This window comes from Sipha flava, unplaced genomic scaffold, assembly GCF_003268045.1.
Source record: "Sipha flava isolate LNK unplaced genomic scaffold, YSA_version1 545_pilon_pilon, whole genome shotgun sequence".
NCBI classification, from domain to species: domain Eukaryota; kingdom Metazoa; phylum Arthropoda; class Insecta; order Hemiptera; family Aphididae; genus Sipha; species Sipha flava.
The window spans coordinates 876-11,680 of record NW_020273528.1 but is presented as its reverse complement, the minus strand read 5'-3'; the positions used below and the strand labels follow the sequence as shown (position 1 = coordinate 11,680).

Sequence of the window (10,805 nt, the reverse complement as noted above, 5' to 3'; positions counted from 1 at the left end):
GAAACGCTCAATGTCCGTGTAATGTTCGTTATCGTGCACCAAGGAAGTAAACATATCACGGAAGGAACACCATTCAATGATATTACCGTCAAATTTAGGAATCTCTATTCTCGGTAAAACCAGTGATTGTATAAAAGTCTGACTATTATTAATGCGCGGAGTGGTTATCGAATTATTTGGTTTTAACTTTGCTACTATCACATTAATTTGATCACACATTGATTGCATTGTTTCGGTGACATTCTCATCTATTCGTATAAACTCGTCAATTTCGTCACTCTCGGCAAGTACTGACAGAATATGTTTTTGTTCATTATTGAAAGTAATGGCAAGTTGATCTAATGACACAATTCGAGCTTCTAATGTAGGACGATTTTCGGGCTTAATTACGGCATCATTAGCAATGTTTAATACCTTATTAATTGACCGTAACGCGACGTCTCGTGCGGCACGCGCGCGCGTTAACTCGATCCTTTTTTGTTCATAGTTGGTTTGTTGTTGATTTTTTCTCGTCATTGTAAATTATGTAGTACCTAAATACCAAACAAGACAAAAGAATATAATAAGGATGCCAATAGGATAACCAAATAATAATATCCTACAACAAAAAATACACTAACAGTAATTTATTGATAGCAATCCGGCCCGAAGGACCAAATGTTTGGTCGCGAAATTCGGTTTAATAAACATGATTGATAACTCGACCTTTTGGCCTCTTTCACACGAAGCCACCAGAGCAGCGCCACCATGGTCGCGCCACCAGAAAAGTATCGCCACTCTTCATGCTTCCAGATGTGTTTATCACGTCATGAAATGAAATTAAAGTTTAGTACAATATCAAAATGGAAGTCGAAGAGCTAGCATGTGTGGCATACCTGTGCAGTAAAGTTTTACGTACACGAAAAAAAAAAGGAAGTTTTGGGTGCACCCACTACTATCTGACCGTTCTACTAAAGGATTATTTAATTTATTCTATAACGATTTGAGGAAGTATGAAGATAAATTTTTTAATTATTTAAGAATGTCAATTAAGTCCTTTGATGAATTACTGGAACTTCTGCAGCAAGATTTAACGGGTCAACAAACAAATATGAGGGAATGTATTTCACCTGTCGAAAAATTGGTCGTAACATTAAGGTAAGGTATAATTTTAGTTATTTACTAATTAAATACTAATTATAATATTTTATCATATACGATTAGATAACAATATTTATAAGTTTTATTAAAAAAATTCGTATTACAAATGTAATTGTTAAAAAAAAATAAAAACATTAAAATATTAAAATTAAAAAAAAACTTATCCACTCTTGGGTTTAAAATTAAATGACATAATTTGGTGCAAGTTAAAATTTTATACTTAAATACATTTATACTTAAAACTTGAACATATTTTTTTTTTTTTTGTAAATAGACTAAATAGGTCACTTTATAATAATCGGTTTTAATTGAATATGTCGATCTGAATATATGAGTCCGAAGAATTATCAGTAGAAGTGTAGGTGTTTGGTGAAGGCAATGGATTTGTGTTACTTGAATATGGCTGTATTGTAGATGTAGGTCTTTTTTGAGTAATCAGTTGATTTTGTAATGCCCTTTGATAATTTGGATCTGAGTGTAGTTGGTTAGGTAGATACACAGACCTAGGGCCCGTATTTAAATCTTGATTAATGTAAGGCATTACATTTTGACTACTGAAGTTGTATTGTTGAGGATGAGATAAAGTTAAAGAAGCTGAGTGTGAATTGATTTGAGCATTATTTGTTATTTTCATTAAATCCATTTTAACTGAAAAACGTAAGTGTTCAGGTATTTCTTTTAAAGGTTTTAACAAAGATAACAAAAACAATCTATCAGCGTCTTCCTCGTATTTTTTGGTCTGTTCTTCTCGAAGCTCAACACTTTTATGTAATGCTTCAATTATTTCTTTTTCCAATAAATTTATAGAGGTAGTTTTTTTTTTCTTAGAACTAGGTTCACTATTTGATACTTGACTAGTAGAAGGACCTCCTAAATCATCTTCACTTTCATCAGCATCTGGCATTATATTCGTTTCTGTTGATTTATTCTGAATGATTGGTTTTAGAAATAATAACTGATTGTAAAAGACATAAGGATTTTTTCTGGAAGTTTCAGACCCGGATTTAAGTTTTTTAACTCTGCCTAATTCTCTAGAAAAACAATCGCGTAAACTTTTCCATTTGCGTTGCAAGTTTATTCCTAAAAAATTAATTTTTTTGTGAAAATACGTATTTATTTATATAATTAAAAAATTTTATCGAATTTATTTTAAAAATATTAAAAAACCTTTATGTATGAACACTATTGACTTGAGATTTAATAACTATGTGTTCAATATTTAAAATGAATTATTGTTAATAAAATAATTATGATATGAACTGTATAAAAAAATTTAACCTGAAGCAGATAAAATATTTAAAATATATTTAAAGAAAGGAGTTTTATAAACGTAGTTTTTAATTTTTAATGTTTAAAATTTATTTTATGACGGGAAAATAGTTAAAACATTTATTTGTAAATTATATCAATCATTATTTGATTTTTTTTACTTTCACTGTAATATGTTTGTTTTTTTAATTTTTTTACGCAGATACCTTGCTAGTGGATGCTCTTTTACGGAATTACACCACGAATATTGCCTCGGAATTTCTACAATATCTGGATTTGTCGCTCTAGTTTGTGAAGTTATATGGAACAAATTAAAAGAAATATGTATGCCACAACCGTCTACAGAAGATTGGCTCGAAATTTCAAATAAATTTGAAACATTTGCAAATTTTCCAAACTGTATAGGCGCAGTTGATGGTAAGCACATCAGAGTTATAAAGCCCACAGACACAGGTTCATTGTATTACAATTACAAGCATTATTTTTCGATTGTATTGATTGGTGTTTGTGACGCTAACTACTCATTTGTCGCCATAGATGTTGGTGCATACGGAAAGAGTAGCGATTCGTCAATTTTTAAAGAATCTTTGTTTTATAAAAAAAACTGATTAACAATTCTCTTAATATTCCTAATCCAAAACCAATTTCAACATTAAACCCAGAACCAATGCCATTTGTAATAGTTGGTGACGAAGCGTTTGGTTTATCGGAAAATATAATGCACCCATATGGTGGTAATAATTTAACCATGTCAAAAAATATTTTTAATTATCGGCTTTCAAGAGCTCGAAGATATATAGAGTGCACATTTGGAATTCTTTCCAATAAATGGAGGATTTTTCATCGACCATTAAACGTGAAACTTGATTTGGCACAAAATATTATTAAAGCTTGTTGTATTTTACACAATTTTGTTAGAGTAAGAGATGGATATCGGTATGATGATACTTTAACAGTTCAAGGATTGGAAAATGTACCTATAGAAAATCAAAATATAACAAGAGGATCAAGACCTGCACAAGCTGTGAGGGATAAATACGCAAATTATTTTATAACTGATGGTCAAATTGAATGGCAGTATAGTAAAATTTAAGCTTTCATGTTTTTATTTTAATATCTTGATAAATTCAAAGATTTTATAAATGTAAAAAAAAGTTTAATTTATGTAACATGAAGTTTATCCATATTTTTATTTTTATTAATTTTTTGAAATATAAAGGTACTACAGATACATATGTACTTACCAATTTCTTTTTTCTCTTGTAATGTATTATCTTCACAAGAAAATATATTAGTTAATTCTTCCCAGCATTTTTTTTTTAAATCACGATTTGAATATTCAGGACAAGCAGAATTCCATATTGCCGGCCGATTTTCAATTTCAATAATGAATTTTTCTGAGTCAAAATTGGTATCCATGGCGAAAATATTGACAACGTCAAAAATAACGTACAAACGTATCGGTGGCAGTCGATCGAATGAATAGAATGCGCGTTTTTACATCAAAACAATATAAATTTAACTGGTGGCGCGATTATTTTGGTCGCGCGTTTAGCATATTTGGTGGCATGAACTGATAAGAGTGGCGCGACCAAATGTGAAAACCTTAATTTAGTTATTAATAATTTGTGGTGGCGCGACCATGGTGGCGCTGCTCTGGTGGCTTCGTGTGAAAGAGGCCTTTGGGCTGGATGCTATGTAATTAATTTTAAATTCATAAAAAAACAAGTAATAGTGGACTGTAAGATTTATTAATATATAATTTCGTTAAATAAATTTTGTACATGAGAATAGCTTAACTTATATTAGTCCTAACAAATACAATTAATAATGTAAATAATATTATTAGTAAACAAATGAGTAAATAATATTGATAAAAACAGTGACAACAATATTTTGATACGTCTGACCTGTTAATCGTGGATTGTTAGTGACATCAATCGACGCGTAACCAACAAAGAGCGACGATCCCGACTCGGTACCACACAATCCGACGAATGGCAAATATACTTGTGAAACGTTGCAGCATCGCCAAGATCAGCACAATGTCGAACGCCTATATCAAATCAGTTACATGTGGCGAACGGCAAATTTAAATACAAGTAATGTCCGCAATGGCGATTGTAAAAAAACTTAGAAAGAACGGCGACGACAGAAAAAAAAACGTGTGTGTGTTCGTGGTGGTTTGTATACCGGCCAGCCAGTGTTGCCAGGTTAAAAAGGCCGAATGTTCAGACAATTATTGTAAATTGTTCGTATCGTAAAAAAAGTTGATAAGTACCTAAAAAATTTTCCCTCGCTTTGCTCGGTAACGCAATACTATAGTCTATATTGATACTATATTATATTATTTTTTTTTTAATAAGTAATATTACATTTTCTTAACTCGAGATAACAACTAAGTCACAATTGATAACTTTGAACAACTATTCTATTTAATTATGATTTTTAAGTAGGTACACTATGTGCCATACTTTTTCTATCAACATAATTTAAATGAAAAATAAATCTAATAATTATAAAAATGTAGGATTGAAATTTTTTTTTTTTTTTGTTATAAATCCGTAGATTTGTTTGTTGCAGCTCTCCATGCTTCTCTATTGTAGCACAATTCCTTCAGGTCTTTGTAACTTCCCTTATTCGTATCCTGCATTATCTGTGTCATGTATTCTGTTCTTGGTCTTCCTCTTGCAATGTGTCCTTCAACATCTCCTTCAATTATTTTCTTTAATAAACTCTCATGCCTTAAAATGTGTCCTATCATCTTGCCTCTTCTTGATTGAATACTTTTCCATATTTGTCGTTGCTCCTTTATCCTATCTAGTACTTCCTTATTCGTTACCTTCTCAGTCCAGGGTATTTTGAGCATTTTCCTGTAGCACCACATCTCAAAGGCTTCTAGCCTATTTTTTTCCGTTGAGTTTATTGTCCAGGTTTCGGATCCAAAGAGCGCTACGCTCCAAATATAACTTTTTAGGAATTTCTTCCTTATTTCCAGGCTAACACTATTGGTAGTTAATATGTGGCTTTTGTCTTGAAATGCTCTTTTCGCCTGTGCTATCCTACAGATTATATTTGTTTTGCTGCGACCATCCTCTGTTATATTGCTTCCTAGATATGTGAATTGTTGCACTTGCTTTATTTGTTCATTTCCGATATTTATGTTGAGTCGAACCGGATTAGTTTTACTGCAAACCATAACTTTTGTTTTCTTTTTGTTCAGCTTCATGCCATACTTATTTTTTAGTATTCTATCTATTGTTACTAGGGTATTTTGCAGGTCGTCTTCTCTTTCCGCACAGAAAGCTATGTCATCCGCAAATCTTAAGGCCGTCATCATTGTTCCTCCTATTCGCACTCCTTTCTGTATTTCTTCTCTCATTTCTTTCATTGCCTCTTCAATGTACAAGTTGAATAGCATTGGTGACAAAATACAACCCTGTCTTACACCTTTTTTTATTTTTGCTTCTTGCTCTTTCCCATCTATCTGTATTATGACCGTTTGGCTTTTGTACATATTATAGATAAATCTTCTATCGTTATATTTAATTCCGATTCTTTTTAATATTTTAAATAATTCCTTCCATTGTACATTATCAAAAGCCTTCTCCAGGTCTACAAAAGCAATGAAGGTTTCTTTGTTTCGTCTAATCTGTTTTTCTATCATTATCCTTAGCGCTAAGGTCGCCTCTCTGGTTCCTATATTTCGCCTAAAACCAAATTGATCTTCTCCTAGGTTTGCATCTATTGCTTTTTCTATTCTATTCTTTATTACCCTTGTTATTATTTTTGAAGCATGCGTGTTGAGGTTTAAAGTCCTATATTCCTCGCAGTTCATTGTCCCCTTTTTCTTGGGAATTGTTACTATAATGCCTTTCTTGAAATCATCAATTATTTCCCCGTTTAAGTACATTTCGTTACATATATTTCCAAGTTCTTTATTTATTTCTTCACCGGCACACTTTATTAGTTCTGCTGGGATTTTATCTATACCGCATGCTTTGTTATTTTTAAGATTTTCTATAGCAAAATCAATTTCTGATTGGAGGATATAGTCTCCTTTGTCTTCATCTTCTACACAGTTCTCTTCTTCTAGGACATTTCCATTAAATTGGTTTGCATACAATTCTTCTAGGTATTCTTTCCATCTGTTTACCTTTTTTTCGGCTGTTATAAGTATCTCACCCGTTTTACTTTTCAGGACATTTCTATTCATTCTTCTTGTGCAGAAAAGTTTTTTCACAATTTCGAGAGCTAGATCACTTCTTCCCCTTTTTAGGTACTCTTCCACTTCAGTACATTGGTAATCTAACCATTTTTCTTTGGCTTCCTTTGCTTTTCTTTGTATTATATTTCTGATGTGTTTGTAGTTCTGTTGACTGTCTATGTTGTTTTGGTTTTTGTACTTTCTTCTTTTGTTTATTAGTTCTATAATTTCTTCCGTAATCCAGGGTTTCCTTGCTTCTTTCTCCCGTGATCCCAAAACTTCCTCAGCCTTATTTTTTAGTATTTGTTTAATATTCTTCCATCTTTCTTCTACTGTGTTATTATCTGGTGTGACTGTCATTAGAGTGTCACTACATTTCTTATTATATGTCACTTTTATTTCATCGTTTTTTTAATTTCTGTAGGTTCCATCTCTTAATATTATTTTTCTTTTTAATGTTTTTGTATTTTAGTTCTGATTCCATGATTAAGAGATTATGGTCACTATTTATATCTGCTCCGGGATATGCTTTACATTGTTTGATTTGGTTTCTAAATCTTTGTTTTGTCATAATGTAATCAATTTGGTACCTCGCTATATCTCCAGGAGCTTTCCATGTGTACCTTCTTCGTTTATGGTTCTTGAACAGGGTGTTTGCTAGCACAAGCTCGTGTTGTGTACAAAATTGTACGAGTCTCTCGCCTCTATCATTTCTTTTCCCTAGTCCATAATTTCCTACTATATATCCGTCATTCTGTTCTCCTACTGATGCATTCCAATCTCCTAGGATAATGACGTTTTCTCCAGCTTTTGTCATCTTTAGAACTTCATCTATTTTGTCATACACTTCTTCGACTTCATCGTCATCGTGCGTTGTTGTTGGCATATATATTTGGATAATCGTTGTTATTGTTGGATAGGAGTTAATTTTTACCATGATGATTCTGTCAGTACATTGATAATAGCTCATAAGGTTTTTACCACATTGTTTATTCATCAGGAAGCCTACTCCTGTGTATCTATCGCTTGAGCCTGTGTGAACAAATCTATATTCATCGCTCCAAAAATCACCACATTCGGGCCATCTTATTTCACTTACTCCAAGTATGTCGATATTCAATCTTTTCATTTCCAGCTTAAGATTTTCAAATTTTCCACATCTTCCAAGGGATCTTACATTCCAGGTACCAATTCTTTTGTACCTCCACTTTGCATCTCTCAAAGTAGTCTCCACCCGGACATCCGAATGGGAGACTATTTTACGTCCGGAATTTTTTACATTGAGTTGGCAATTCATTCTGCAAGTACTAGGGATGTTAATGTGGTGGTTTCCCGTTTCCTTCCACATCGCAGTACTGTAGTCGTAGAGATGTCTTCCATCATCGCCTACAGCTATTTGGTATGCAGCTGTACTAGCCCTTTTGGCCTCCACCTGCATCCAATACTGGATAAGCTGTTGCCCTCATCCAGTCCCTTTTTAACCGCCTCTTACGGTTAGCAGGGAATACTCTGGGTCTATTCTTTCCCGGAACCCAGACGGGAATAAGGATTGAAATAAATACTCATTATTATTGAATTACATCAACATTTTTAATTGTTTATAATAATATAACAATAAACAAATATATAACCATTTAAACAAAATTAACTTGTTCTGATAATATAAATAACAATAAACAAATATAAATGTATTAACACAATAAATCATCCTTTGATTTGTTTAATAGCAAATGTTAAAACAATATAACAAATATATAACCATTTAAACAAAATTAACTTAATCTGATAATATAAATAACAATCAACAAATATAAAAGTATTAACACAATAAATCATCCTTTGATTTGTTTAATAGCAAATGTTAAAAAAATTCACAATCATACTAATTTAATTAAAGATAATATAGGTAAATTGGTTAATATGTTTTTAGTTATTAAGTACAAAAGTTTAATATTAATTCACTCTCTCAAAACAACTATCCGTCAAAACAAAACTCATCGTTACTATTGTTGTCATAAAGATTACTTGTTGTCATAGAATCTATCATTTTTTTAGAAGGTACAAAATCTATACAAGTATTATTTTTTATTTTTATTTCTTGCGAGGCTAATAAGCATGCTTGAATTGTATCTGTATTTAAGCGGTTCCTAGTTTTAACTTTTATCAGATTAACCTTGCTAAAAATACGCTTACAATCGGCATTAGAGTGAGGAAGAGATAAAGCTTCAATAGCAACATTTGCCAAATTTACAAATGGATACTCTTGATTTCCCATCTGTAAATTAGATAATTTAAACCAAAAAAACATCAGGTTCTTCTAAATGATTTAGTATTTCATTAGGAATTTCAAAGTTAATAATCACCATTCACCATCAATTTGTTGTAATAATTTATCATTTGATTGTGTTAATCGAGGTAACACAATTAAAAGGGGGAAAATAGAAGCATTTTCTCTAGATACCACTACTTTAGGGTCAATTAACTTTAGTTTTGACATTAATGGATCATTAAAATTATACTTTTTTTTAATTTGTATGCAAGAGATTTTTAGAAAATTTTGTGTTCTTAAATAAAAGTCATTTAACAAGGATTTATTATTTGCAATGTTAGGTTTTTCTATTTCTTTTAATACTCTTATGCCGAGGTACATTTGTGTAAAAGGTATATATTGTTTATCATTTTCTGGATCAATGTCGTTAATAGGAGTTTTATTAATATAATTTGGTCTCATAAAAAATTATAAAATATCTTTATAAGTAGAAATCATTTTATCGTGTAACTGAGTTATCACTACAGAGGAACTTTGGAAAAAAGAATTAAGTGAGGTGAATTTTAGCAAGACCCAATCTAAAAACAAAAATACAAGTCTTATGAGAGGGTCTGTGAGTGTGCTGTATATTGATTCTACAATTATTAGGCGTTCATTTAAATGCTTATCTTGGAAATATAAAAGTAATGCATCCCATTGTTCTAGCACTCTAGACACAACTAAGTGTAAAGACAACCACCTTGTCTGACTAGGATGTAGAAGTTTGTGTACTGGAGTAGAACAAAATTCTTGAAACTACACAAATTGTGCAGATCTTTTTGAACTCATTGAAAAAAATGAATAAACGTTGCGCGCTAAATCTTCACAACGTTTTGGAAGAACCTTACATGCTTCACTTGCACAAAGGTGTAACGAGTGGCATATGCAAGTCCATATGCTTATACCAGGACAACTTTCTCTCATTCTGATAGCAACAGAATTATGGGAACCCATCATTGAGTTACACCCATTTGATCCAAAACCAATGACATTATTGAATGGTACATTATTTTCAGCAAATGATTTATACAATCATATAAATTTTTGCCTGTAGCACCTTCGTGGGCCTTTTGATAATTTTTTGGTTCAAATACATTGGATAGCTCAAAAAAATAGCTTAAAATTCTACCGATGTCTCGATTAAAGTACCTAACAACTAACAACAATGCATGCTTGTTTAATACAATTTATGTCAGTAATATAATAATATAATAATATTTCTTTATTACGGAAATAAATTCCAATTACAGTTTTTTTTTTTTTTTTTTTTTTTTTTTTTTTTTTTTCATATAAAGTATATAAAATATATTGTACACGTATTAACAGTAAATGAATTATATATAACAATAATAATAATAATAATAAAAATAAATTAAAATTTAAAGAGCAAATAGGTATTAATATCATACAATAAATATTTAAATTTCTATACTAAAAAAAAACAACGAAATAAAAACGAGATATTAATTTTATTTCTAGTACCTAATTTGTTATGTATTTCTTAGAACATTAGACATAAAAGTATTTAGAGAATTACCAAAAAAATCAATATTTTTTATAGAGTTGCCTGTGGACATTAAAATATTGGATGGAGAGTTTCGCATATAGTTTGTAGTTGAATGTTTTATGTAGAATAAATTTACAGATCGGTGGTTTGTTGAATTTATTTTAAAATTTATATTTTGCAGTAATTCCGGACAATCAATCATATTATTTAATAATTTGAATAAAAATTTTGATTTAATTTGCATAAATCTTTGTTCTAGTGATTGCATATTAAAAAACCGGATTGTAACATTATAATCAGAATGGGGTGCTCTATAAACAAAACATTGATAGCATAAAAATCTGATAAGATTATTTTGAATTTTGTTTAAATCT

General features: G+C 30.9%; 2 protein-coding genes and 1 pseudogene across 2 annotated transcripts; all 3 read right to left on the bottom strand.

Moving 5' to 3' along the window:
* Window positions 1-1,444: 1,444 nt before the first annotated feature.
* LOC112690998 lies at window positions 1,445-3,828 on the bottom strand. The gene is made up of 3 exons (XM_025565110.1): window positions 3,720-3,828; window positions 2,608-2,748; window positions 1,445-2,220 (listed from the first exon to the last, which is right to left on the bottom strand). Exons 1-3 carry the CDS (start codon window positions 3,826-3,828, stop codon window positions 1,445-1,447), a joined length of 1,026 nt encoding a protein of 341 aa, XP_025420895.1.
* Window positions 3,829-7,016: 3,188 nt separating this feature from the next.
* On the bottom strand, window positions 7,017-8,054 carry LOC112691016 (craniofacial development protein 2-like). The gene has a single exon (XM_025565125.1). The coding sequence runs from the start codon at window positions 8,052-8,054 to the stop codon at window positions 7,017-7,019; it is 1,038 nt and encodes a 345-aa protein (XP_025420910.1).
* A 537-nt stretch (window positions 8,055-8,591) lies between these two features.
* On the bottom strand, window positions 8,592-9,383 carry LOC112690997 (annotated as a pseudogene).
* Between the last annotated feature and the right edge of the window lie 1,422 nt (window positions 9,384-10,805).

Bases quoted from the DNA above. Each gene is read 5' to 3' on its own strand.
- LOC112691016 (XM_025565125.1), bottom strand. From the start codon at position 8,054: ATGCAGGTGGAGGCCAAAAGGGCTAGTACAGCTGCATACCAAATAGCT.
- LOC112690998 (XM_025565110.1), bottom strand. From the start codon at position 3,828: ATGGATACCAATTTTGACTCAGAAAAATTCATTATTGAAATTGAAAAT. The intron at 2,749-3,719 runs GCTGGGAAGAAT...AATCTTCTGTAG, and splicing joins TCGTGATTTAAAAAAAAAAT to ACGGTTGTGGCATACATATT. The intron at 2,221-2,607 runs GTAAAAAAATTA...TTAATTTTTTAG, and splicing joins TCCACTAGCAAGGTATCTGC to GAATAAACTTGCAACGCAAA.